Below are 26,521 nucleotides of genomic sequence, written 5' to 3'. Positions count from 1 at the left end.
TCTTCATGCAATGCAGGTGCTCCTATCGAGCCACAGTCCATCCCACTTCATACAACTTTTTGAAACGCATGAGCGTAGAAAATCAAGAGAAAGTGGCTGGATTTAGGCCTGGTTTTTCTCTACTCAAATGCGTCTCAAAGCAGCGTACAAATCATTTTCCCTTCCTCTCCCCACAGCGGACACCTTGTGAGGTGTGTGGGGCTGAGAGAGTTCTGAGAGAACTGTGACTAGCCCAAGTTCACCCAGCAAGTTTCATGTAGAGAAGCGGGGAATCAAACCCAGTTATCTAGATTAGAGTCCACTGCTCTTAACCACTACCCCCACCGCTATTAGCCACTACACAAGGATGATTTTTAATACTAAAATACATCACTGGTAAATATACATCTCTAAAGTCTAGAAAACCCAGTATGTTGATTCCCAAAAATCTCATTCAGTAATGACTCAAAAGGTAGTGGTTTCCTGCCCATGGCAGTTTGTCCAGGCTCTGACATAAATCCACATGTGCAAGAACAGGCACTATCCAACAGGCAGAGGGATTAAAAAAAATTCTAAGCAGTGCTCATTTGGATATGCATTCAGGCCAAAAACAAAATGAAAAAAAAAAACCCACAAAGTGTTCAGTTTGCCAGGAATTCTTTTAATGACAGAATTTTTAAAAAGACCAAACACAGCTTATTTCAACTGCTTCTTTTAAACAACTGGTCTGTCCTCAGGGTTTACAAATACTGTTTAGACAACGCCTTCTTGTACTGCACAACCAATAAATACAAGAATGACTTTAAATGTCTAAGAGTCTTTAAATTTTCTGTGAAAATGTGCCTGAACTTCCACTTCCTTGAAATTAGAATGTTCCCAAAACAAAATAAGATCAGCAGTTATGTTTGAACTGAAATACAATGGCTTCTACAATTTAAAAGGTTCCGTTCAGTGTGTATGAGGTTTCTAGAATTTGTCCAATGGTATCCCCTTCAGAGATTGTGATGCTCACAAAATAGTCAAATGAATGACAATATCATCGAATTGACTAACTGGGAAGGGCTGCAATTCTGCAGTTATTCAGGTGGATGTTCCAAATAGGTCCATAGGACTAATCTGTACTATAACCAATGGCAGTATTGCACAAAAAAAAGGGGTTACCAAAATATACAGAAGTATACACTTGACCATAATCAATTATGCGTAGCAGAAGATGACACCTGCAATTAATTTCAAGAGGTAAAAAAAAAAGGAGGGGAAACCTGAACTACAGAAAAGAAAGTCATTTATTTAATGAAAAACTAGAAGTTAATAAAAAAATACACAAAAAAAAATGTACACAAGAACAGCAGCAATACTATGTAGTGACTTGGGAGGGGAGTCGGCTGGGGGGGCAAAGGAGGGAGAAGTAACGGCCAGATACCAGACCGCCCTGCATGGCTTGTCAGTCAAAGGAAAAAAAGAACACAAATGAAACACAAAACAGTTTTCCTTTTCAAAACGTACAATCAATCTACAAACAAGTTTTAGAATTATTTTACAACACTTTTCTGTAGAATCAATTCTTAATACAAAAAGATTCCCATTTTGGGTATAATATATATATATTTATATATATACACGCATATATATATTTCAGTGGTTTACTGCTGACTTACTTTTAAATATATTAGTGTTATTACATGCAACTTCTTCCTGTATTTTCCACAGCCTTTCCATTAATTTACTTTCATATGTGCCAACCTCTCCATACTCAACTGTTCTGGTAGCCGAAGATGTTTACCTTGAGTTCTATGAAACTGAATGCAACGGTGGCAGGGGGTTCTGCCCCCCTCCCCCAGACACTGGCCTCAAAATGCTGGATGGCGTCTCAACACATGGAAATCGTCACATTGATGCCTAAATTGCCGTTTTCCGCAAAAAGCTGTGCGATGCTGGTGTCAAAGACTAGACAGTCACTATTCATGATGGCCGTCGCAATCCCTTCGTGAATCGACCGAGGTGTGGCTTCCCAAGTCAACCGCCGCCTATGACCGTTCAGCTCTAGCCGGTAAGCAAAATTTTCGGCTTGCTTCCGCGTTCCTATCAGCTGTACAATTGCAAAGAACTGCTGGTGACCGTCGTACTTCTCCTGTTTCTCCAACACCAGCATGAAATGAAAGCCAAAACAAGACTGCATCATAACCCAGTCAACAGCACCAGGAAGGTTAATGTCTGTAGCGAGGAAAACAATATCTTCTCCCTGTAGCGTTGTGATTGACTTGTGCTGGTGCATGAGATGGGGCATGACAGCATCCAGGGATCCTTGCCACTTACAAGAAGCACCAGGGCACGGACATGAATAAGGCCTAAATTCACAAAGCTCTTCGTGGTCTGCTTTCTCGGTGTGGGGCAAAGTTATCTCACAGCCGGAGGAGGCGTATTTACAAGGAAACAGTACAGAGTTGGCAACTTTCTCCATAGCCAAGTTACGAATAGAGCCCAACGGGCCTCGGCAAGTCGGGCAGCAGGTGAGCTTGGGACGACAGTTGCTACAAACAAGGTGGCCACTTTGGCACTGCAGGATAGGTGGCAGGACATAGTCAAAGCACACAGGACACTCAAAGAGGCTAGCCAAATCATTGTTGGATGCGGTGGTGCCAGTCAACGCAGGGACCCTCTGAGATGGCGTACACTTGGAGGTACCCGTAGGAAGTGCTGTAGCAGTCTGACGACTCATTTCTATAAATAAACAAACAAAAACAAAATGAGCACAATGGAGAAAAAGTCTTTAAACAATGGAACAATGGCTCCAACCTGGTGGAATAGGCTCCTCAAAGAGATCAGGGCCCTGTGGGATTTAAATCAATTCTGCAGGGCCTGCATGACGGAGCTATTCTGCTAGGCATTTCCATCAAGCCAGCCAGGCTAGATTTCATCGTAGTTGGCCTCCCATGGGTAAGAGTTTTTTGGCGCCATCCTGATTAGTCTGTTGTTATTATATTGTATTTTTGGATTAACTTTTTTAGTCCGTTTTAAATGTATTCTGTTTTAAATGGTTGTACGCCACCCTGAACCCTGTAGGGAATTGGGCGGGATAAAAATGTGACAAATAAATAAATAATGTTTATCAGTGAGTGCTACCACTCAAGGGGGGAAAAGTCAGAATATATATCATATGAATGATAATACACAATACTGACATATTTAACAGTGCTGATCACTGGAAACGTGGAATCGATGTTAAACGTAATGGCCACTGTTGTGCGTTTATTGTGGATGCCGCAGGATTTCAGTACATTAAAGTATGTCTATATTACAGCCAAAACATCTATGAAGTGTAGCACCAGTAAGGGTGGTACAGGACAGCCACGGCACAGAAGGAAACAGAAATTCAGATGTAATTCCCATAAGGAGGCTTACTGGCTACCGAGCTCCTGAACTAAAAAAGCAATGGAAGAAGGGAAGATACTCATGGAATTCAGAACACCAAAGAGCTTTTATGCATACTACTTCCATAAAACATGTGATTTGTCGCTGCACCTTGAACACCACAGGACAATGCAGGCCTGCAGTCACAAGAGCTGTAAGCAAAACCTGTCCATAAGCAACACTAAAGACCTGACCAAAGTTGGTTCGCTTCACTGCACTCTGTTTACTACATGTAGAGGAAAACTTTAGGCAAGCTGCAGCGGACTACTGCTAGCAATCCTGCAGACGCAGAGATGAAGTTTTGCTTGCCACTGTAATAAAATCAGTCCAATTGGCAACTTGTTGAGCACCGCTCTATGGGCTTCTACTCTAGTACATTCAGAGCATTTACTCCACCCACCTCCCCGAGATAATTAGCCATTTTGCCAAGCCACGTTCAGTGCAGAGCTCAGAGTCGCCTTGGTGATGATCACTTAGTAAAGCAAGTGAGCAAGTCAGTAGGGCACCCTCAGGAGATGTGACAACATGCACTAAGCTTATTAACTTGGGGTTTTTCCCCAACCCAGGCAGGAAGGCAACATTTTTAAACATGGCAAAGTCTCAATATTTTGCATTTTTCGTGCTACAAACAATGATAATGTCTTACACATCGTTTTTCATGTTAAGTCAAAATATTTTAGCAATGTATCTCAGCCATCTGGCTTCACTTTTATTGGCTGGGCTGCTATTAGATACCTAAGAGAACGAAGTTAACCTCAACAGCCTGCTTAAAAATAAAATATCCCAGTTCATGTTCCAAAGATTACAAAGCACACAGGAAAAGATGACTTGCAAAGTTTAATCAATTAATTAGCTGGATTAATTAAAATATTTTAATTTAAAAGGTAACTCTCATTTATCAGAATAGAAGTTCTGAAATTAGGGGGAGGGTATTGACATTCCTTGCATGGTTTACAGGCACCAAATTATAAGAGGTATTTACTTTGATGTCTGTACCTTGTAAGCTCCCACCCTTTACACGTAAGCAAGAGCACTAGACACCACACCCACATGGGCTAGCTCGACCTCACACTCTGCAAATCACATGCACAGCAGACAGCCTGTCAATCGGCACAATACATCCACCCACTAACAGTTGAGTGCTCAAACTAGCTTAGTAATTCTATCAAAATCTGGTTTTGATAATACTCCTGAAACTAGGGAAGTATGTATTTTGGCAAGTTACTAGAAACCAGCTAATTTTACTATTAGAGGTTACTTGAACAACAGTTCCAACAAGGATGCGACCACAAACCCAGCAAGAGTTCAGTACCCTGCTAATTAATCTGATCCCAGGAAAGTTATGTGGGCAAGCATTCCTATGTACATTTTTGATGTCTATGTCTACAAGAGCACCCAAGAACTAATTAGGAATGCCAAAGGATCCCTCAGAATTCTTGTATCTAGTTTGTTCCTTAGAACAGATATAAAGTCCGATAACTTTTTATGTAATTTACACTTATTTACTTTACATGCTTTTGAGCTGAGCTCACTCAAGATTAACATTCCTCCTCAATTTTAGCAGAATCCTTCGGAGACATGAAGGGTCAGACAGGCCCTTGGGAACAGCAACCGTGATCATCAAGATCTAATTGAAACTCATTTGACCAAGTGTGCTTTGCAAGCATATTTTCTAAATAACACAAAGCTAGCAATCAGTTTCTAATGTGTAAGAATATCATCTACTTTTTTTGTTTTGCATTTACCTATACTTGACTGTTAACATCTGAAATCTTGATTGTAAAAGAACAGAAAAGAAACCTTGGCTGAAAAATCATTAACTGCTATGGCTATGACCAGATTAACCCTTTATCACTGATCAACAGCTAACTAGTACTCACACTTTGAGGTTCATAATTTATAGAGTTATTACAAAATCAGATTTAAGCATCCTGATAGAGTAGAATAAAAGATACAGTGAAGCTCCAGAACCATCCACTGATAATGAATAATGGCTTTTTCATAAACAAACATTTCTGTGCTTCCTTACAAAGGGAACAGACAACAGTTTCTTTCTAAAATGCTGAGATGACAGACAGACAGGCTATAACCAAAACAATTTGACCTAAACAGAACTGCCTCCACTGGTAACCCAGAAGAGAAACTGTTAATACTTAAGTCATTGTAAAGGTACAGTCAAGCACAGAATGAGAAAATTGTACTTTTTTGGGTAGCCATTGACTTTTATCACAATGCACTAGGATTTTTTATTTGCTTGTTTTTGGTAAGTAACAATTATTGACACTTATGACTCCAGACAAAACAAGCATGAGCCCCAGTAAAAATTCTAAATTGGTTTAGACATTATCTTACCATTTCAAATTAGAACAAAACCTGACTAAGGCTCCTATCAATACCTACTACTTACTACAGCAACTTCAAAACATAAGCAAACAGTTGTGAGTTGCAACCGTAGCCATTTTCACCAATCAAAACTCTTATACGCCAGGAGGAGCAAGACAGATCTGTATATATGAATATGCAGCAACCTGCTATTTTGGGCGAGGCAGCACTGAAGTCTAAAGAAGGAAGCGCCAGTATAGTCAGGAAGTTAACACTTTAGAAAATACTTTGCATTTTTTCTACACTGTAACCTACAAGGTGTGAATAAGTGTCAAATCTTGCCCACTTACAATACAAATCTCCAAAGTTCAACTTAACAATAACAGCATCTATTATCAGATTGCATTCAAACTTCCTATCCTCTTTTCACTGATACAGGGAAAGAAACTACACTGCTCTACACTGCTTCCTGTAAAAATTTTACTTTCATGCATGGTTTTCTCTACTTTTCAACTTTACTAGGAGGATGAGTACTTGGCATGGCTTCTTGGGTGGAGTGGGAAAGATGCACTGCCATTTGACCCAGAAACTGCCACCCTATGCCTCTACTTAAAAGTGTTTTCAACACAAACACAAAACTCTCGAATTCTTGTGAAAGCCTGCAGCTGTCCCGGATCTCAGTCACTGAAATGCAGAGCATTCACAGGGACAGTTTAAGAACTGTTACCTTTTCTTTTGTTGGTTTTGTTCCCGGGCAGGCAGGCATCAAGAACTCCCTTCCACGCATGTAAGAAACTGAAGGCGGATTTCCCCGTCATGAGGAGCAGAACAGCTCATGGCGCTTCTCCATAGAAACAAAAACACTCCACAACAGAGGCCCCTCCTGGGAACTCCAGGCTTGGAGGCAGCCGGCGCTGACACAATACCCAGAAGGAAGCAAAAATCCATGCGAAAAGGGCGCCCGCAGGAAAAAGTGAGGCGGTGCGATTAAAACTTCCCCACTCGAAGCGGAGTTTCCAAATGCGACCCAAAGCGACCACCGACAGAGAGAAGAGAGGGAAAGCACCACGAAGCCGCGGGTGCGAGGTCAGTCTGCAGCGTTAGGCGCTTCGCTCAGCAAGTTTCCCTAAAATGGATCTCAGGATGCCGGCCCCCCGCCCCGCCCTTTGCTCCTCCGGCTGTCGATCTAAGGAGCCCTCGGACTCGGAGCAACGTGGGATGCGACGTCGCAGCAAATCCGACGGCGGAGAAGGGAGGGGACGGGAGGAGACAAGCGCAGGTCGACCCGGCGGGCAGGCGAGGGGATTCCAAGCTTCAGTCCGGAGCCTCGTGTGGCCAACCCATTGGCTGCCCCGGGGAGCTGGCGCTCGCTCGGCTGCTCCCAGCCCCGGCGTGGGAGGGGAAGGAAGGAGAGGGCGGCGTCCCGCCTCGGCCCGGCCGGGGAAAGAGGCTGGCTGGCCTCGCAGCCTCACATGACCAGCCGGCCTCCCTCCGCGGGCAGCCAGCAGCTCGAGTCCCCTGCTGCAATCGCGGCGAAGGAGCGCCGGGAAGAGGAGGGGCGCTCTCCTGCAGCCCCCCCCCCCCCCCACCCGCGGCCAAGGCGGCCGTGCAGAGCCCGCTTCGCTAACGGCCCCTCCGCTGGGAAACGATTCAAGAAGTCGCCACCAACAAGGCCGCCGATCTCACTCCGTTTTGCTCCTGGTTAGCCCAAGTCAGCGTTAAGGGACGGCTCTTTGCAATACAATAGGTGCCTCCCCCCACCCATTTACTATAAGCATTCACTGAATTAAGAGTATAGAGGCAGCCCTGAAACCTATGAAAGTCACACACTGAGAAGAACGGTGCTTTACACACATTAAATAACTCGGGAGATGTGCGGGAAACTCTTGACTGCATAGGCGAAATGTCAGGAGAAAATGCTAATGGAACACGGCCATACAACCCGGAAAAACCACAACACCCCTAGTGATTCTGGCCCTGAAAGCCTTCTACAATACCCACAGTTTACTGTGTAAAAAGATTCCAGAACTTGCACTTAACCCACACACTCTGGACCAAGGAAAGTGAGAGGATGCATACAGCCTGGGGCCATAGGTTGCATGCTCCGCAGTAAACAAAACCAGGCAGTTACCATATACAAAATGCCAGGCATAGCCCTGTCTGCAACACGCTACACAGCGATGACATATGGAGGAAACAACTGCAGACCCTGAAGTATCCGAGAGCTATTTTCCTAACTGTTAAAATGTTTAAGGAATGCAATACAGATAATTAACTAATTTGTGATATTATAGACAGCTACCAAGCATGTTTGTTATCCTGCAAGCAAACGGGTTTTTTTTTTAAAAAGGGGGCAGGATCAGGGAAAAGGGGGGGGAAGAGACTACTGCTGACCTGTTACTATTTCCACAGTGAAAGGTCTAGGTAATTCACAAAAAAAGGCTGCTGGTCCCAAGAACCAGATAATGGACAGGATGCGGCACATCCCTTTTAAGGCAATGCCACGCTATGAGACTGGACAAATCAAAACTCTAGGCATCATTCAGGTGGAACCTGAACCCTTCTGCAGACTGCAAAGGAAGTTTAGACCCAACCATTTTTTCTACAAATATCAACAGTGACCCAAGCCTACAAATATGCATAGTACCTGCTTTTAATATCACTGCCCAGACAAGATCCAACAAGTTCACCAAGTCATTATGCTCACATCACGTGCAAGATATTTCTTGGGATAAAGTCTAGTATCTCTTCGCTGCTAATCAACAGCAAATTTAATTGCATTCGGATTGTTAATCCACCATGCATCATCTAACTGTGGTGTTTCTACTTAGTAAGCACATTTTTAGAAAATCTACCTCCTTAATTTTTTAATGATGCCTTTTTGGGGGATCTGCTGCCACTTTCATGTCACCAAAGATCATGATCTTTCCTTCCTGAAAGTCTAATATGGATTGGAATTTTTTAAAATAAAAATTATTCTCTTGCATTGTTTGCGGAATAAATTATCGTGGCGTAGTGGTTAAGTGCTTGCACTGCCACTCACACGGTCAGGAGTTCGAGCCCTCTGTGGGTCAGATATCCTGGCAGCTGGCTCATGGTCAACTCAGTCATCCATCCATTCCTTGGTCGGTAAATGAGTACCTAGCACAGTGGTGGCAAACCTTTGGAACTCCAGATGTTATGGACTACAATTCCCATCAGCCCCTGCCAGCATGTTCAATTGCCCATGCTGGCAGGGGCTGATGGGAGTTGTAGTCCATAACATCTGGAGTGCCAAAGGTTTGCCACCACGGACCTAGCACGTAGCTAGGGGGTAAAGAATAGCTGGGGAAAGCAATGGCAAACTACCCCACAAAAACGGCTTGCCTATGAAATCACTGCTTGCAGTGGTACCCCAGGGTCGGACACGACTGAAGGGGAAACTTTACCTTTAATACGTAAATATTGTTTTCTAGAAACCTACTCTTCAAAATCATATGTCTTTGAATTTTTTTTTGAATTTTTATTTACATAATATTTATTTACATAAACCACAACTACTTTTTATTTGCCAGTGCCACATATTACTATTTAAAATATGTTCACGTGAGGCGCCCTGTGCACCAAACCCGGGTCAGGACCCTCAGCCATCCCTCGTTCCCTTCACAGGCAGTTGTTGGCCCATACTTTTGGGCCAGTTTGTCATTGGCTACACAAAGGGCGGAAGTCTTCCTACTGCGGGCTGGTGTTGAGGTGGGGCTAGACCAGGCTCCTACTGCCCTAGTCTTCTCTTCCCCTCTCTGTTCTGCCTATATTCCTCCGTAGTCTCTCTGTCTTTCTCCTGCTCTCTCCTATTTCCTCCTCTACTCTCCCCAGATCTCTTTTCTCTCCCCCCGTTTGCCTTCCTTCACCTGGCCAGAGCTTGTTGCCAGGTCCCATTGGCTCCTAGGCTGCCCATCAGGCCCTGCTGACCTGTGGATTGACCGCCTGGCCAGGAAGCCCCTTAAAGGACTGGCAATTGGGATATTCCCCAGCACAGGGTGGCTTTGATGTAGGCTCAGCTGGTTGCTCCCTCTCTCCCATCTGCCTACCAGCCAGTCCCTTCTCACTGCTTTGCAGGTTGCTGCTGGAGCATCCTTCTCTGGGTGAGCAACTCTTCCTGCCCCCCTGCAGCCTCTCCATGTCATCCTTTGCCACTGGTTCCTGTTGTGATAACCAGGCAGCTGCAGGCAGCTCCCTGACTGGGCAGTCCTGGCGGTGCAGCTGGGCACTTCTGCTGATTAGCAGGTTGGCAGTGAGTGTGGGGAAACTGAGGCGGTGAGGGAAGCCGACACTGGACGGTTCATGTTTTTTCTTTATATACATTTCTTGGATACATAGTATATCTGAATTTTGCTTTTTTAGTTAAACATTTTTGCTTGCTTGGAGGAGAAATTCAGGCTATTAATGCTGATCAATAACAATTTTCATTTTGTCCATTTTACTCAAGTACTGCAGCTTGGTTTAACATCTTCTTTATCAGATTATTTGTTTTTCTTTCCTCTTTTTTTTTAATTCGGTGAGTTCTCTTTTGAGATGGGTGAATATCAAGTTGTCTCTCACATTCTTTGAGTTTGTTCTCAGCTAACTGTTCTGCAACTTGTTTCACATGCTCTACCGCAGTAATTATTCTTTTATCCATAGGCAGAGCAACATCTAAACTGAATGGAAATCTCTAGCGATACCTTTTTTCTGTCCTTTTGAAAATTTGTCGTAAGAAATCTGTTTAATACAGCATTGCATGTTTTCATGTGAATAAATCTGACCAGAATAGCCTATGGCAGTTTATTCTTATTAAAAAACAAAAAATTATTAAAAAGGGAAAATATAAGAAAAGGAGAGAAAGACTGCTGAAGGAATCTCTAATCTAATTCTGTGTCGTAAGCATTCTCAGCCACTTTTAAAGGTTAAGTATACAATCCACACACCTAGGCAGAACCATAAATACCTAGCTGATGTTGTCAGTGATGCTTCTCAGTTTTGGAATTCTCTTTCCCCTTTCCAGGTTCCTCAAACTCTTCACCTATACATCCTTTAAGAATGGCACTATCTCATGTTAATATGTTTGCTGCCTTCACACAAGTCCAGCTACATAAATAAGGCTCAAGTATACTACAAGTGTCAATTAGCTTCTATCACAACTTCTCCTCCCAAAATATGAAAACTGGAGTTTTGTGACGGTTTGAAAATTACCTTTTAGTGACCTTTTCACAAACTACAGTTTCCCAAGTCCTGAAAATTACGTGGCAACTTTATATACGTTCACTTCCAATTAAACACATGATCCTAACTACACTATCTTCAAAGCAAGTTCCACTGAGATAAATGTGATTGTCTTCCAATAAAGTTAAGAACTGTAAATCACATTTGAGCTCAAGAGTTAAAGCTTTCTTTTCTTTAAATTATTTTTAGCTTCATAGCTGTAGATACTTTTCAATTTGTGAAACAGATGCTTTTAATATGGTATTCAATGTTGAACAAATAAACACATGGTGGAAATCCAACATGATATACAACACTTCCAATCTGGTTCATATATCTGAAGTATACCATGTAAATTTCTCTAAGGGGAGAAGGCATTGCAGTCATATTTTATTGTCTATGTCTATTAGTGAAACTATCTGTCCTTATCCATGAACTTAAGCCAGGACTGAAGTTCCTGAACTGTAAACATTTAGATTCCTAGCAGCTTAAAAAACTGATACAGGCACCTAAGAATCCAGAGCTGTTATTCTGAACTCTAGCACTGGCCAGGGGTGGTGGAATATTGGGTTAGTTAGAGCTTGTCTACCGTGCAACTTCCCTGCCTTGCCCTGAAGCCTGAAATGCCCTCTAAAAAATTGCTCTTCTGGGAGAGAAACCTCCAGAAACAACATGAGAGGGTAGTTGGAGGGTTGCCACTGGAGTGGTGGCAAAAAGCCATTCCCACAGATCTTTCTGACAGGCTCTAACCCATTGTGTTTCAGTCCTATCTGCCATGGCCCTCATCAGCCACCTAGCATAGTTACATTGATTGCATCCATTTAGATTATCAGAGAAGCCTTGCTTTTCACAAGCAGAAGTCTCATAAGGAGAACATACAAACTAAAGCCCATCAAAAGGCAGCAAATATACAGGCTTGCATTAGTGGCCATTATCAAATGTAACCATCTGCCAACCAAGTAATCAAAGCAAGTCGGTCCAAATGAATTAGAGGCTTTTTCAACAGGGACTTGTACAAATCAAAATCTTCAAAAAGGCAAGCGTTAACACTGAAATAAGACCTCTTTGGTTTATCGGCAATTGAACAACAGGCTACACATATGAACATTCCATTCATTCTATTAAAATGTAGTACATGATGCTGTCACCCTAAAAATTATGGTCAGGTGTCCAAGAGTTATTCAGATTGTCCTGTTTGTCCAAAAGGGTTTCAGACTTGAACAGCCCCTAGCACCCTATGGCACCACTTATCTGTTTTTAATTGAGTGACATTTCAAACAAAGCTGTAATGCAGCATGGGGAAGTAACCTATTCAAAAGTGGAAAGAGGGCCTAAAAGATGCCGAATTACGTAGTTCCTTGGATCCCGCTGCCATGTTCTATGCATATTCAACCAGCACCGAACCAATAGTGGCACATAATGATGCAGAGATCTCCTATTTAGGATCCCCAATGCAAAGAGATATTTCAACAAACACCTCAAATTAGGCTTACAACTTGACCGTCAAAAGTTATCTTTCTGTCGGTTAAGCCCACAAAAACAGAAACCTTCCTGTTTGTCAAACAGCTTCTGAGATGTAACAAAAATCCAGGCAGAAAGGTACGTCTGGGCAATGATGTCAGTTTCACAGTCCATCAAATCTTATTCCCATAGAACAGTGGTGGCAAACCTATGGCACTCCAGATGTTCAAGGATTACAACTCCCATCAGCCCCTGCCAGCATGGCCAATTGGCCATGCTGGCAGGGGCTGATGGGAATTGTAGTCCTTGAACATCTGGAGTGCCATAGGTTCGCCACCACTGTCATAGTACTTTTTATATTATCACTGTTACAACTAACTTTGGACAACAGTTTAGATTCTTCATCTAGTCTAATCTGTATATTGCAAGTATTTCTATCTCATTTTTTTCTATAGTTCTATTAAGACTTATTTATAGACCTTGAGTACAAAACAATGAGTTGGATACAATCAGCCTTTCTGGGACACAAAAAGGGCAGAGCAATCCCCGCCCACGCACTACTAAAAAGGTTGTGTTGGGTGTCATGGGACCTCCATACACAAAAATCATGTGAGATGTGAACAGTGGTAAAAGAGGGAAGATGCGTGAAAAAGGCAGATGAATCCAAAGGAGGGGGTAGAGCGATGGCTGGGGAAAGTACCGCTGCGCTGCCGTCAAAGAGGAAATTGGCAGTGTGGGCACCAGGGGAGAAAATCCTTTCTTCCTTGGGGAAGCCCATAGAAAATCCTTTCTTCCTTGGGGAAGCCCATAACTTGCACCACCTATTTTGGTGACATAAGTCTGCGCTGTTGTGTGGGGGCATTCCTAGCCTGAAAGTCAGGTCTGCTTTCAGGAACTCACTCCCCGCAAGCTGGTGGGGGCATTTGCGGTGGTAGCCCACTGCAGCAGGGCCCAGCTTCCAGGTTCGGGTGCTGTGGTGGTTGGCTGCTGAGATATGCCCCTCAGTGCTGGTATCAATTTGCACCATGCTGGTGGCACAGACACTGGCACAAACCTTCCCCTCCCCGGATTGCACTGTGAGGAGAAAAGCAGTTTCCAACCCAATGCAGGCTGGACATGACTAAGCCCCAATTTAAGAAGTGAAAAGACTGCTAAAACTGTTCCGACAATACTTAAAGATCACGTGCAAAATGCCAGGACAACTTCTCTCACTACCTTCAGGGCCTGAGTTGTGCTATATAGGCTCTTCCTTCCCTACTGGAACAGCAGACCCTGTGGATAAAGCATCCATTGTTCATTTGCATCACCATTCAAAGCCTTCACCTCCATTCTTTGTTCTGCTTCTGCTCCACAGCTGAGCATCAGGAACTTTTGACAAAGTGGTGCTGGGAAAAAGCGTCAACATTATTGCATCAGATGCTCAGAGTGTTTCCAAAACCTTAAAGTAATTGAGTAGAAGGAAGGAGAAGGAGGGACTGGAGTAGTTTATCAGTTCCCTAGGAAGTTAAAACTTCCTGAAGCATCTGAACGTTTACAGAATTGGGATAACAAACAAGAATAAGACTGAACTGCATGGACCTAATAAAGCTGTTCTATAGGTACTGGTTTGAACTAAATGCAAGTGTTCATTTCAGAAAAAGCTGCCTGTTAAATTGACCCCTGTTAAGGAGAGTTCTCTAATTTGCCTTATAATAAGAACCATGCTTAAGGGAGTTCTGTAGCTTGCACTATAACAACTACCTTTTAGTAGGGTCCTTTGTGTCTTGATTAGTACAAACACTCAATTTAGTGGGCTAAACAGTTCAATTCCCCTATAATTTTGAGTAAGAAAATAGAACTAATTCTGCCCTAAAGTTCTGAACTAAGTATTTTGTAATCAACTAAAATGTTTTATAGCACATTTTCTAAAATTGCCACAAATAACTGTAGTTATGACATCTGTAATTTAGATGTGGTGACTTGCAGGACTAGCCCTTCAATTTAGTACTAGTATGATAAACTTGTAGCTTTCTAGATTATCATTACCACCCTGGAAAAGAGCAAGCAGTCTTCTTGTAAACCCACTGGCTAAATGGCAAGAGAGAAAAAGTCCTTTAAACCAGGGGTGTCAAACTGATTTGATACAAGGGCCAGATATGACATAAATGTGACTTGGTTGGGCCATGCCCATATTTGTGTGTGTGGGGGGGGGGGGGGGCTGCTTCAGCTGGAGAGCCTGCAGCAGGTTCACCAGCTCACACTGGCACAGGGAGTAGTGGCTCATCAGGACAGATGTGGGAGTGGGTGGGTGCCCAGACTGGCCAGCCCACAACAGGCTCACTAGGTCAGATTGGAAACAGGATGGGGTGGGTGCCTAAGCTGGTCTCACCAGTCCTCTCAAGGGGCTAGATCCAGTCCCCGAGCTGAATGTCTGACATAATTGCTCTAAACCTTTAAGCTACTGTGAATGTATCTCCTGGCATCAATTGTTTTCTGTGAATCCAGACATTTCTACACTTTCTTTCATACTGCAGACAATGCATGTAGTACATTATAAAACTTTCAGAAACTGCTTGTTTGATCAAAATTGAGCTATATTGATAGCGAGATAATGCCATGACAAAGAGACTCAGCTGTGAACCAGAAGTTCATGGCTGTAATCTCCTCCTTTGGGATGCATTCACTAGGAGGCCTCAAAAAAGCCATTTACACCCCCCCCCCCCCACCCACACATCTGTAATACAGGGAAAATAAATGACCTAGTTCATAGGGATGCTATAAGGATTACTGAGCACTTACACTGTGGGTATTATAGCTATTTAGTCCTTTCACTAAACAGCCTGTTTATCCATGTGGTTCATTGCCTCATGACTTCTGTCCCATTATCTGACTTGTGAACAAACTGACTATGCAGTATTGATGTCAGAACAACAAAAACAAACATTCCAGTCCTATATATCCTTGCTGGAAAACCCATGTTTTCATACCAACTTACTTAAAAGCAAGCACACAATGTTTACTTGGAGAACAAGATAAACTTTGCTGCAGCCGGAAATTGTAAATCAAAACTGTGCCTAACTTTGTATTTTTTAAAAGTGAGATATATCAAGTTATGGAAGTGCATATTGTCATCTCCTACTAAATCTTCTGGAAATTTGCATGGGATCAGTCCATTCTGATGAAAACATCCCTTGAAGAAGGGTACAGGATTCCTTGGAGCGGGGGTGGGGGGGAGGTGTCAGGGATCGGAAATGTCTTGTCCTGCAGTGTGCTCTAGACATGACAGCCAGATGCACTTTCTGAAACTTATACCAAACAGCCCCCAATACCTTTTTAGATTTTCAAGAGAGGTGTCCCTAGAAAACCCAAGAGAAGAGAGGGAATAAAAATTGGGGATGTCTCAACTGGGGAGACGACAGCATCCTTATACCACCATCCTCTTCCGCATACAGCTTTTTTCACAAAGCAGGTGAATAGCCTAGATGAGCAGCAACACAGAGGCAATCTCATGAAGCTAAGCAAAGACTGAATGGAGAACAGGATATGAATTCTGCATTCAGAACTTCCTCACTTACATAGACCTTCCACCACGTGGCTGCTTAGCCTCAAAATCACTGAATTCCTGTGCTGCAAAACCAGCCCTCCACTGTCCCACACTGGACATCGTCATGAACCACCTCCTGCAGCTTACTACAGACAAGACAGTCAAAAAGCTCTTCATCTACCTAATTCCTGCACAGCTCAAGAAATAACATATCATTACGTACATTCAAAACAGTAGCAATCAGTGGTAGTATAGAAAGGGCAGAGCCCAACAAGCAGAGGCATATTTCAAGGAGTGGGTGGAGAAAGAAAAAGGTGCGCAACGCAAGAGAGATCCATCAAGATGGAGAAAGGATATCCTAGACTTTGGGGGGGGGGGGGGGGCAACAAAAGCAAAGTCAGCACTTTGGAATTGGCTAATTAAGTCAGACTAAACTTGGAGAATGCCAAGAAATCTCCTCCAAGAGTTCCAAATTGTCTTACGGTGTAAAAAAATTGGGTTTGGCCCTTGGGAACAAGTTACTCATTCTCTGTTTTTCTACGGAAGGCCAAGATACTCATGTTACCATCCTACTTTAAAAACAAAACAAACACTTCTAACATCGCAATTATTCATGTCTGTTACAGTGAAGATAATCAGAATCACAGTCTGCAAATATGTATCTGAGAGTACGTTATAGTCTCTCCCATATTTGTATTAAGGAGAGTGAGATGCTCTACCTGCCCCCTCCGCTTTGACCTCAGGAATTTATTGGGGGGGGGGGGGGGCGGCAAACCAGATGAGAGAAATCGGTCAAAAACGGAAATGAGCAAAGACGATGGGGAAAGTTGCATCTCTCCAGAACTTCATGCGGGGTGTGAGGGAGCATGCAGTCTAACTCTCCTCATCTTATCACAGAATCATAGTACTAGAAGGGTCCCTAAAGGCCATCTAGACCATTCTCTCCCCGTCTTATCACAGAATCATAGAGTTAGAAGGGATCCTAAAAGCCATCTAGACTGACCCCACCACTTAATGCAGGATCAGCCTAGACAAGTGTTTGTCCAGCCGCTGTTCAAAGACTGTGAGGGGGGAGGGGGGTAGCTCACCACCTCTGATCCCCCTGATGCAAGACCCTTATTTGCAATCCCCCCACCCTTAATATCCAGTGGGAAGCTTCCTGCCCGGGGTTTAAACCCATAGAGAGGTGTCCAACTCTGGCACTTCTGATGTTCATGGACTACAACTCCCATCAGCCCCTGCTGGCATGGCCTATAACCACCACCACCCCCCAGCAAAAAGAAGAAAGACCCGCATGGCTCCGCACACTTACTCGGGGGTCAGCCCTGCAGATCTCCACGCGCTCTCCTCTCCAGTCAGCCACAGGATCGGGGCCGGCGGCGCTGCTATGGCCTCCCCTCGGCCGAGCCCTACAACACAAAAGGCATTTTAGGCCGGCCGGGCCTGCCTCCAGTCACAAAGGGAAGGGGGAAGGCGGCGCGGCGCCTCAGGCCAGGCAGACGACCGCCCCTCCTCTCGGGCCTCGCCGGGGTCCTCCTCCTCCTCCTCCTGGTCTCACTCCAACCCCCACAGCGGCGGCGTCTTCTGAGGAGAAACTAGGCCGCGGGGACGCCTCGGTCGCAGTTCCGAGCCAGGCCCGGGCTGGGGGAGGGGGGCAAGAAGGCCTCGCCGCTCCCCACCGTCGCTTTTTCTCTCACCCGGCCGGCCTCGCTCGCTCGCGGCCTCGCCTGCCTCCCGGGTCGACCCGTGAGAGAAAGGAGGGCGGCGGAAAAAAAATGAGTCGGGCGGGCGCTGCGTGGCTCGCCCCGGAGGAGACAAAACAGGCCGGGCCCAGCGACCAATCCTCACAGGAGAGGGAAAGAGAAAGGAGGGAGGAGGAGCAGGAGGGCAATGCGCTTGCGCGCCGGCTCGGCCAAACGGCACCCGGGCGCCCGCCCGCGCGAGAGAAACACAGGAGGAGGGTGTGCGCCTGCGCGACAGCAAGGACCGCGCCGAGAACGAGCGAAGTAGAAAATGCCGGGCCCGCCTCGGCTTCGCGCTATATACACGCGCGCCGGTCTCGTGAGTCTGCGCAGGCGCGCTGGCTCCCCCGACTTGATTTGAGGCGAGGGAAATAAATTGGCGGGCTCTTGTTCAGTTTGCGTCCACACGGGCTGGTTGGGATTCTTAGTGCGATAGATAGACAGACAGTCAGACAGACCCTTCAAAGAACAAGTGTCTATATATACTTGTATAGATACAAGTTTTTTTATATATATTTATATTTTGCATTTCTACCCCGCCAATCTCCCAAGGGAATTCATATATATTCCAAGGCGGCTTACATATATAAATATTATTATTATTATTATTATTATTATTATTATTATTATTATTATTATTATTATTATTATTATTATTAAAACTTGCTATACCGCCCTATCCCCGAAGGGCTCAGGGCGGTGAACAACACAAAATCATACAAAAACATAAAAATCTTAAAACAGGTACATTCTAAAATAGGGCCCACGAGACCCATATACCACCCTCTTCCACAAAATGAGGAGGGGTCCCAGTGATGTTAGGGGACCCTACTAGCAAGGGGGGGGGAGGGCGGGGCATTATCGGCGGCTGGGCTCTCCAAAGGCCCGGTGGAATAATTCGGTTTTACAGGCCCTGCGGAACTCTCCATAATAAATACAATAGTATAAAAACCAATACAAATGTATAAACATTGAAAACCAGCTAATAACAAGATGGTATATCATGCAGAGCAGCCCCATTTCTGCTGTTCAAAATCTGAAGGAGTGTTAAATTCTTTTTTTGGACTGGTGGTTAAAAAAAAACATCCATGGGTTCACATACTATGTATTTATATTAGAGGTATTTGTTTAGTTTGCCGTTTCAAGGCAAGGATCCTTAAGGTGGTTTGGAATCATGTCACCCCATGCCCTCCTTTTAGCACAAAGGATAACAAATGAAAACAATGAGCAAAATATATGCATGTTCTGTTTCTAGATACAATCCATTTTTGTGGATTTTGTGCCACAGTAACAATGCATTCCTATGCCAGTTGGTATTCTGGCTCAGCCTTGTTAGTCCAAAAGGAAAAATGTTTAAAAACCATCTGATGCTATGATGAAAAAAACTCTTTGCTATGGTTTTGTCCACTTTATCTTGCAGAATGTAGACACAGAACATGTCCTTTGCGTGCAGATGGTCACAAGTTCAGTCCCAGACATCACCATTTAAAGTATTGGGTAGCATATACTGGGAAAGCTCTTCCTCCATCTGAGGTTTTGCTCTTAGGCACATTAGGCATTACTGAGCTAGACGGAGGAATGGTATGTTTTACTACCAGGAAGCTTCACATACTCCTATGCTCAGCTTTACTCCTATGCTCAGCTTTCGTGGGGCAGAACAGAAAAAGGTCACCTTGGGGTAGTTTTTACTGTCTGCATGAACTGTCAAGAAATACTGTCTGCATGAACTGTCAAGAAACACTTCCCCATCTGTCAGAAAAGTGCACCCTTGGACACTGCACACGTTGCCCCTAAGCTATGGTCCTGCCATGTAATTGGCAATCATGCTCATAGTCACTGTCTTCTGAGATGAAGAGCAGAGACTATTAGCCTTGCAAAAAGCAATGTCTTCTGTGACTGGCAGTGGCTTACCAGAGTCTCGGGTGGAGGTCTTTCACATCACCTTTTACCAACTGCAGGGACGTACCGCCCAGAGGGACATATGAGGTTAGATGTCCCCGTGCTGCGGCCATTTAGTTTCATAAGGGGGATGGAAAACTGCCCCACACACCTGTTCGGACATATTTCACTGCTTCTGCCTTTGCACTCGTCTGCCTGCCCACGCCCACCTGCTTGTTAGCCCACTCTGGTCACCACCTTTCTCGCTGCTCGCTTATCTGCCCGCCCTGCTTGCCCTCCAGCCCTGCTCGCTCACCTGCCCCACTCACTCACCGACCTGCTGCTTGCCCTGCTTGCCCACCAGCCTGCCTCAATTGGGGGGGGGGGGCACAATCAGTACTTGCCATTTCTTGTGCGTATGCCACTGACCAACTGATGTTGTGGGGAACTGAACCTGGGACCTTCTAAATACAAAGCAAATGTGTTTCCAGTGATCCACAGACTTTTCAACTAATATAGTGTCATCTTGTCTGAAATAGCATATGTTCTACACCTAGAACACAACAAAGGGATCTTGGAGTTCCTCCTGCATTGGATTTCACTACCGCAATTCCTCAGACTAGAGGAGCGGAGATTTTCCAGTGGCAGCCAGGAATTTTTAAACAAAAATAGGATTTACTAGATATTATTGACAAAGCTATGTGGTTACAGTTTAATGTGAACCAGACTTCTCTGGAGCTTAGTCCGAGAACCTGTTCTGAATGTGAGAGCTCAATTCTGATTCATGCGTAGAAGTAAAAAACAGTGAAGTGTACTTGTGAAGCATAAGCAAAATTCTCTCCTCTGGTAGAATCAAACTCCAACTTCCCACAGGTTGGGGAAATTAAACCATACAGGGCAAGTTCTGTGCCTCTAGGGGTGTTGGAAGATCATGTAGGTCCCAGAAGCAAGTCTAAAATATTTCAGAATTACTAATTAATGCTCCTATTTCACATTAGATTTCCTCCTTTCCCTGTATTCTTTTCTTAACCTGTCTATTTATCTCGGAGCATCGTGTTTGAAAGTTGAATTATAAATGGAAAACCACGTTCCAAATTACAGGGATAAAGGACTTGGCTGTAACACAAATGCTATGCTAATTTAGCATGTCTAATTTGCATATCCATCATCCCCCGCCCCCCCCCCCCAAAAAAATCCTCCTGCTTTGGCTTGGCGTTGGCCTCTGTTTGTTGACCACCCTACTGGAACAGAGCTTTGGACAACTAGCGTCAAATGAATGAAAATATTTACAAAATTAGGCAATTTTTTAAAAAAATGTCTCTGCTTGAGACCAATTGCAGAACTCTTTATCATGAGTGTACAGCACTTCAAAAATTGGCAAGGAGTGGAGGCCAAAGGAATGAGATTCTTTCCAACTGTGAGTGAGACTTGGCAGACGCCTGGAGGTTTCTTGCTGTTTGAGGCAAATGTTGGGAAAGCTGGTAGAGGTGCTTTTGTTCTGTGGTTTAAACGCAGCCTACAGTGGAAAGTGGTATTCTAGGGTCACTTACGCTGGGGAACTCTTAATCATTTTGTCAATATCACTGAAAACCTTTCCACAAGGCACCAACCTTTCCACAGCTCTGCATTACTTTGCTGAAATGAGAGCAGGACTCTTGACTGTCCTGATTCTCTGGCATACTTTTAAAATCTGTAATTAAATCTTTCGCTGGTTAATCCTGTTTTCCATATCCGTACGTTTTGGAACATTCAGACATTAATCTCTAGCCACATGGTCAGCGAGGAATCGCTTCTAAATTTCTCAACTTGATTTAACAAATATTGCTACGACAGCTTCCCTTTCTGTCAGCATAATCATAAAATGCGACTGTCTGATTCAATAACCTCTAATTCTTTTCTGCCTACCTTTGATTACACTCCCTAATATGGCAGATGGAGGCAGAGGCTGAAATGTCAAAATGTGCCTCCGCAGAGGCAGTTTAACTGCAAAAGGGAGAAATGGAGACGAAGTTAGGAATTGGTAATGTATGTTCAAAATCAATTAGATTTAAAGCAGACTTTGATGTGATGCATTATACAGCCAATTAGATGCATAAGTGAACAGTGGCAGCTGATCAGGTCACATAAGTGTCATAATGGTTTGGTCCAGCAGAAAAGCCTATCATGTAGAAGCACCCCTTGGTAGAAATTGGAGTGCAGCCAGCCATGGGTCCCTTTGACTCGTTGGGATTTGTTGCACCTGGGCACAACAGCAGCGTGTCACCAACACCTGGCAAAAGGGACAGGAGCAAAGAACCAGGAGACGAGAGGCTCAAATTAATTAATTAATTAGTTAAAGAGTTCCGCAGGGCCTGTAAGACCGAATTGTTCCACCGGGCCTTCGGAGTGTCCAGCCGCTGAGGGTGCCCTGCCCCCCCCCTCTGTTCTATAGGGGTCCTTACCATCATCGGGACCCATTATTTTCCGTTGGGAGGGTTGCATATGGGTTCCGTGGGATATTGTTTTATACTGTAATTGCTTTTAACCTATATGTATGTTTTATATATATTATATTGTTCACCGCCCTGAGTCCTTCGGGGATAGGGCGGTATATTAAATCAAATAATAAATAAATAAATAAATAAATTAAATTCAAACTGGCAGAGGTTCGGGTAGCAAGGGAGAAAAGACTGACAAGTCACAAAAATATATAAACCTAACCAATAAATAAATAAATATAAATATATAAATAAATAAAATAAAAAGAGACCCTTTTTATAGACAAATGCTTGAGAAGGGAATGTTTTGTCCATACATTTCAATGCGTCACAATTGCTATACATCCTAGCTGGCACCTAGAAGTTCTAACAGTAACACTAATCTTAAACACCCATGCTTATCAGTAATGGATATCTATTCCGGCCATCTTGGTGCAAGTGATTTACCGCATGGGGGAGTATTGACACATTGCAGACCTCTTTTGATATGCAGGGAGGGCCAGGGGGATCCTTCTGTAACAACATTTAGCTCTAAATTGTGCTTAGAAAGACTGTGAGACTTTCTTTGGGCAAACCAAGCTTATCAGTTTCCACGGGTAAAAACAAGCAACACAGAAGACAATGGCATCTTATCCATTCATATAGCTGAACTGTATAAGGCTGTAATAGAAACTTAAACGTGCAATATAAATTAATACTGTGAGTACAATGTTAACGATAAGTTTCTTAACTCTTATCAAACTTAAAACTACAACATTATACCAAAACCTTAGTTGAATATTTTTAGGCAGGAAGATTTACAATGAGCAATCTGGAGCCTGCAATCTGAGGGCAACTCACAACATTCATTCAGCTATCTCCTCCCAAGAGAATTATCTTTAGATACAAGTACAACCAACTAAAGAATTGTAAATTAGTTCCCATTGAGCGCAGATGTTTTGTTAACCTTGACTACGTGCTTTTTGCCTGCTCAAATGTGAAGCTAAAAACTTTGGTCAAGAGACCAAAGACCACGGTGCCAGTGGTGGGATTCCGCAAGTTCGCACCACTTTGGCAGAACTGGTTGTTAAAATGGTGCTTGTAAACAACCAGTTGTTAAATTATTTGAATCCCACCCCCGGAACCGGAGGTTAAATTATTTGAATCCCACCACTGCAGAGGCCCCTATCAGAAGCATGAATGATCTTTTAATGAATTTTTGTTCCCTCAACCCGTAGAAATGATTTTAATTCTCTAAAAATCTAAGCTTATAACAGATTCAGCTCCCTTTCCTCTTGGGCTCTTGGTTCCCACACGCTCAGTGAAACGAGAGAGATCCTTCCCCTTCATCCACCTCCTTCCTGTGCCTTTCATCCGTAGTTTCCCAGCCTCCTCCACTTCCTGTCTGTCTTGCTCATGAGCAGGACTTTAATCTCTTGCAGACAGATTACAGTTTGAGAGGGCACTTTTCTCCTGCCCACACTAAATCTCTGTGTAGATACTGCATTTTATTCCACCTCAGGGCGATGCACATGTCTTGCCTTTATCTCTTAACAGCCCAGTGAATTAGGATAGGTTGAGAGAGACAGACAGATAGAGAGGCAGTAGCAGACTCACGGTCTCCACGAGTTTCTTGGCTAATAGGGGATTTGAACCTGGTTCCTAGATTTTAGGATAATACTTTAACTACTGTTCTCACCGGCTCTCACAGGCGATGGTAGAAGCTTCCAACTGGATGCCCTTTGTATCCTCTTCTCCTTCATTCAGTGTGGTGTAGTGGTTAAGAGCAGGTGCACTCTAATCTGGAGAACTGGATTTGATTCCCTGCACTGCCACTTGAGCTGTGGAGGCTTAGCTGGTGAACCAGATTAGCTTGTGCACTCCAACACATGCCAGCTGGGTGACCTTGGGCTAGTCACAGCTCTTCGGAGCTCTCTCAGCCCCACCCACCTCACAGGGTGTTTCTTGTGAGAGGGGAAGAATAGAATAGAATCTTTATTGGCCAAGTGTGATTGGACACACAAGGAATTTGTCTCCGGTGCATATGCTCTCAGTGTACATAAAAGAAAAATACATTTGTCAAGAATCATAAGGTACAGCACTTAATGATTGTCATATAGGTCTAGTAAGCAATCAGGAAACAATCAATAGTAATGAAAACATAAAATGTAAAATCTTAAAATAAAATAAAATAAAATGTCAGCACAGGCTATAGTCATACAGTCATAAGTGGGAGGAGATGGGTAATAGGAATGATGAAAAAAGTAGTGCAGTAATTATATAATAAGTATATAATAAATAGTTTAACATTATCGAGGGAATTATTTGTTTAACAGAGTGATGGCATTCGGGAAAAAACTGTTCTTATGTCTAGTTGTCTTGGTGTGCAGTGCTCTGTAGCGACGTTTAGAGGGTAAGAGTTGAAACAGTTTATGTCCAGGACGTGAGAAAGGTGTTTGTAAGCCCCTTTGATTCTCCTTACAGGAGAGAAAAGGGGGATATAAATCCAACTCTTCTTCAACTTTCATCTCTCGTTTGGTCAAGATGGAGATGCTTCCTGAGCGTTCATGACTCTTTACTGAGATAACAAGATTTTGCCTGAGAAAACTAGGATATGGAGTGCATGACAGAACATGAGTTCTGGGGCAAACTGTGCCCATCTCTTCCCACAAATGTTTGATCAGGCCCAGCCTTTTTTCTTAACTTACTGCATTCAGTTATTGCTTAAAAAGATTAGGTGTGAAGAAGCTACAGCAAAGAAAATGGAGAAGCACATTCTTGAAACACACCCACAAAAATCCCAAGCACGTAATGCTCCCAGTGTGACTAGAAGAGCGAAGAAACGGTAATAAGACAGCGTGCCCTGATGCACAGCCAAATTCAGAGTCCGAATCGTAACGTTTGTTGATATGAATACCGATAAGGAACTTCTAGGTCTTGTACAAGCAAGTGCTTCCTCTTATCAGCCTCGTGCCTTATGGTTTGCTTTCCTTCTTGGCTTGATATCATTATGCAGGAAACCACAGCATCATCAGCTGCCTTTTCTTGAACAATGCTACCCCAGCAATATTATCCTGGTCCCATGAGATACGTTTTGAAAGCTCTGTCTACCAAGAGGTAGAATCAGTCCTCCTTAAAAAAAACCAGGGGATCTCTATTCCTGATTTCTAGCCAAAGCAACCCACTTATTAAAACATTTCCATTCCACCTTTGCTTATGGTTCAAAGTGGCTTACAATAATAAGACATGTGCAAATGTACCCCACTTTGAGGGGGACATCAGAGGCATAGCTCCAGGGGGGTGGGGTGCAATGCACTGGGCGTGCGCACCTGTGGGAGCGTGTGGAGGGCATTCCAGGACATGGCAGGGGTGTTCTGGGGGTGGCAGGGGCAGAGGACGTGTAACCCCCATGCTCAGAATGGGTTGACCCAGTAAGGGGTGGAGACTCAGAGCAGCACGAGGCAGCAGACCTCATGTAGTTGGAGGAGACAAGGCTACCAGATTCGGACCTTGATTTCTATAAGCCCTTAACACCTTGTTAAGGTAAACTGCAATATTGTTGGAAACTACTGGGAAGGTAGTTGTTTGTTTTTGCTATGTTGTAAATGTTGGAGTTTATTGTTTCAGGGTTTCTTTTTGTGGTTGTATTAGGTGAGAGTTCTCCTGGAAACCTTCATCATGTTGAATCCTGTTCATCAAGCCCTTGGAGTCTTCAGGAGCCAACCCACTTGCAAAGAAGAAATGGACTTGGCAGTTTCAGTAGACTGTAAATATAAGGACTTGAAATTGCAACCTGAACAGGACCTTGAAATGTGATGTTAAATGTTGATGTTATATGTTATGTGTTAAGAAAGTAAACCATTTTGTTTTTAAAAATTGTTGTTGCAAACTCATTCCAGGTTCTGCCCCACAGAACCCACAAGCTGAGGTTACAGACGCACCAATGCACCAAGTGCTTTCCCCCCTTGCTATGCCTCTGGGGGACTTATACCCCACCACACAGTCTCTCCACACTGTGCCACAGAGAGAAACACCATGACATGCCTCTGACGATGCCACCCATAGATGCAGGTAACCATTAGAAACAAAAACTACCAGACCACCCAGCCCAGAAAACTCAAAGCCTTCAACAATGCATTACAATAATAGTTTTAAAAAATCAGTTTGAAACCAAAAACAGCACAGCAGACCGTGCAAAGTTAAGTATCTGTTTTGAGGTTAACACTCAATGAAATTCAAAATCCCCTTAAAATCTCCTATTTCAGAAATAAATCTTAAGTATTTTCTTGTCCACTTAAAAAATATGAATAAGATTATACATTTATGGCTCTTCCTAAGACAAAATGTATCACTTATCACTGCATGGATATGCATTCTAGCATATTTTCATCCTTGCTTGTGTGTGTTTGGATGTGAGAGGAACGGCAACATGAGGGAAAAAGATAGCAACGGTGTTCAGTCAGGCAGTCAGCTGGAGTTCTTTGTAATTTCTCTCCGTGTCTGAACATCTGTACAGAGTAAAATAAACA

The 26,521-nt window shown here is 43.7% G+C and overlaps 1 protein-coding gene across 2 annotated transcripts; it reads right to left on the bottom strand.

Moving 5' to 3' along the window:
* Window positions 1–619: 619 nt before the first annotated feature.
* Window positions 620–17,793, bottom strand: SIAH1 (siah E3 ubiquitin protein ligase 1). Of its 2 annotated transcripts, none has more exons than XM_048515393.1 (2): window positions 17,229–17,793; window positions 620–2,700 (listed from the first exon to the last, which is right to left on the bottom strand). In XM_048515393.1, exon 2 carries the CDS (start codon window positions 2,696–2,698, stop codon window positions 1,850–1,852), a length of 849 nt encoding a protein of 282 aa, XP_048371350.1. In that variant the 5' UTR covers window positions 2,699–2,700; window positions 17,229–17,793; the 3' UTR covers window positions 620–1,849. The 2 variants fall into 2 exon arrangements, with proteins under 2 accessions (XP_048371350.1, XP_048371349.1); XM_048515392.1 differs by lacking the exon at window positions 17,229–17,793 and adding an exon at window positions 6,440–7,076.
* Window positions 17,794–26,521: the final 8,728 nt, after the last annotated feature.

The sequence above is a fragment of the Sphaerodactylus townsendi genome, linkage group LG14 (assembly GCF_021028975.2).
Source record: "Sphaerodactylus townsendi isolate TG3544 linkage group LG14, MPM_Stown_v2.3, whole genome shotgun sequence".
In the NCBI taxonomy this organism is placed as follows: domain Eukaryota; kingdom Metazoa; phylum Chordata; class Lepidosauria; order Squamata; family Sphaerodactylidae; genus Sphaerodactylus; species Sphaerodactylus townsendi.
Note: the sequence above shows the minus strand (reverse complement) of the source record. Positions and strands in the feature narration are given on the sequence as shown.

Excerpts from the sequence above, each read along its gene's own strand:
- SIAH1 (XM_048515392.1), bottom strand. The coding sequence starts at position 6,530 with ATGACGGGGAAATCCGCCTTCAGTTTCTTACATGCGTGGAAGGGAGTT. Across the intron at positions 2,701-6,439 it reads CAAAACCAACAAAAGAAAAG|AAATGAGTCGTCAGACTGCT; the intron begins GTAACAGTTCTT and ends GTTTATTTATAG.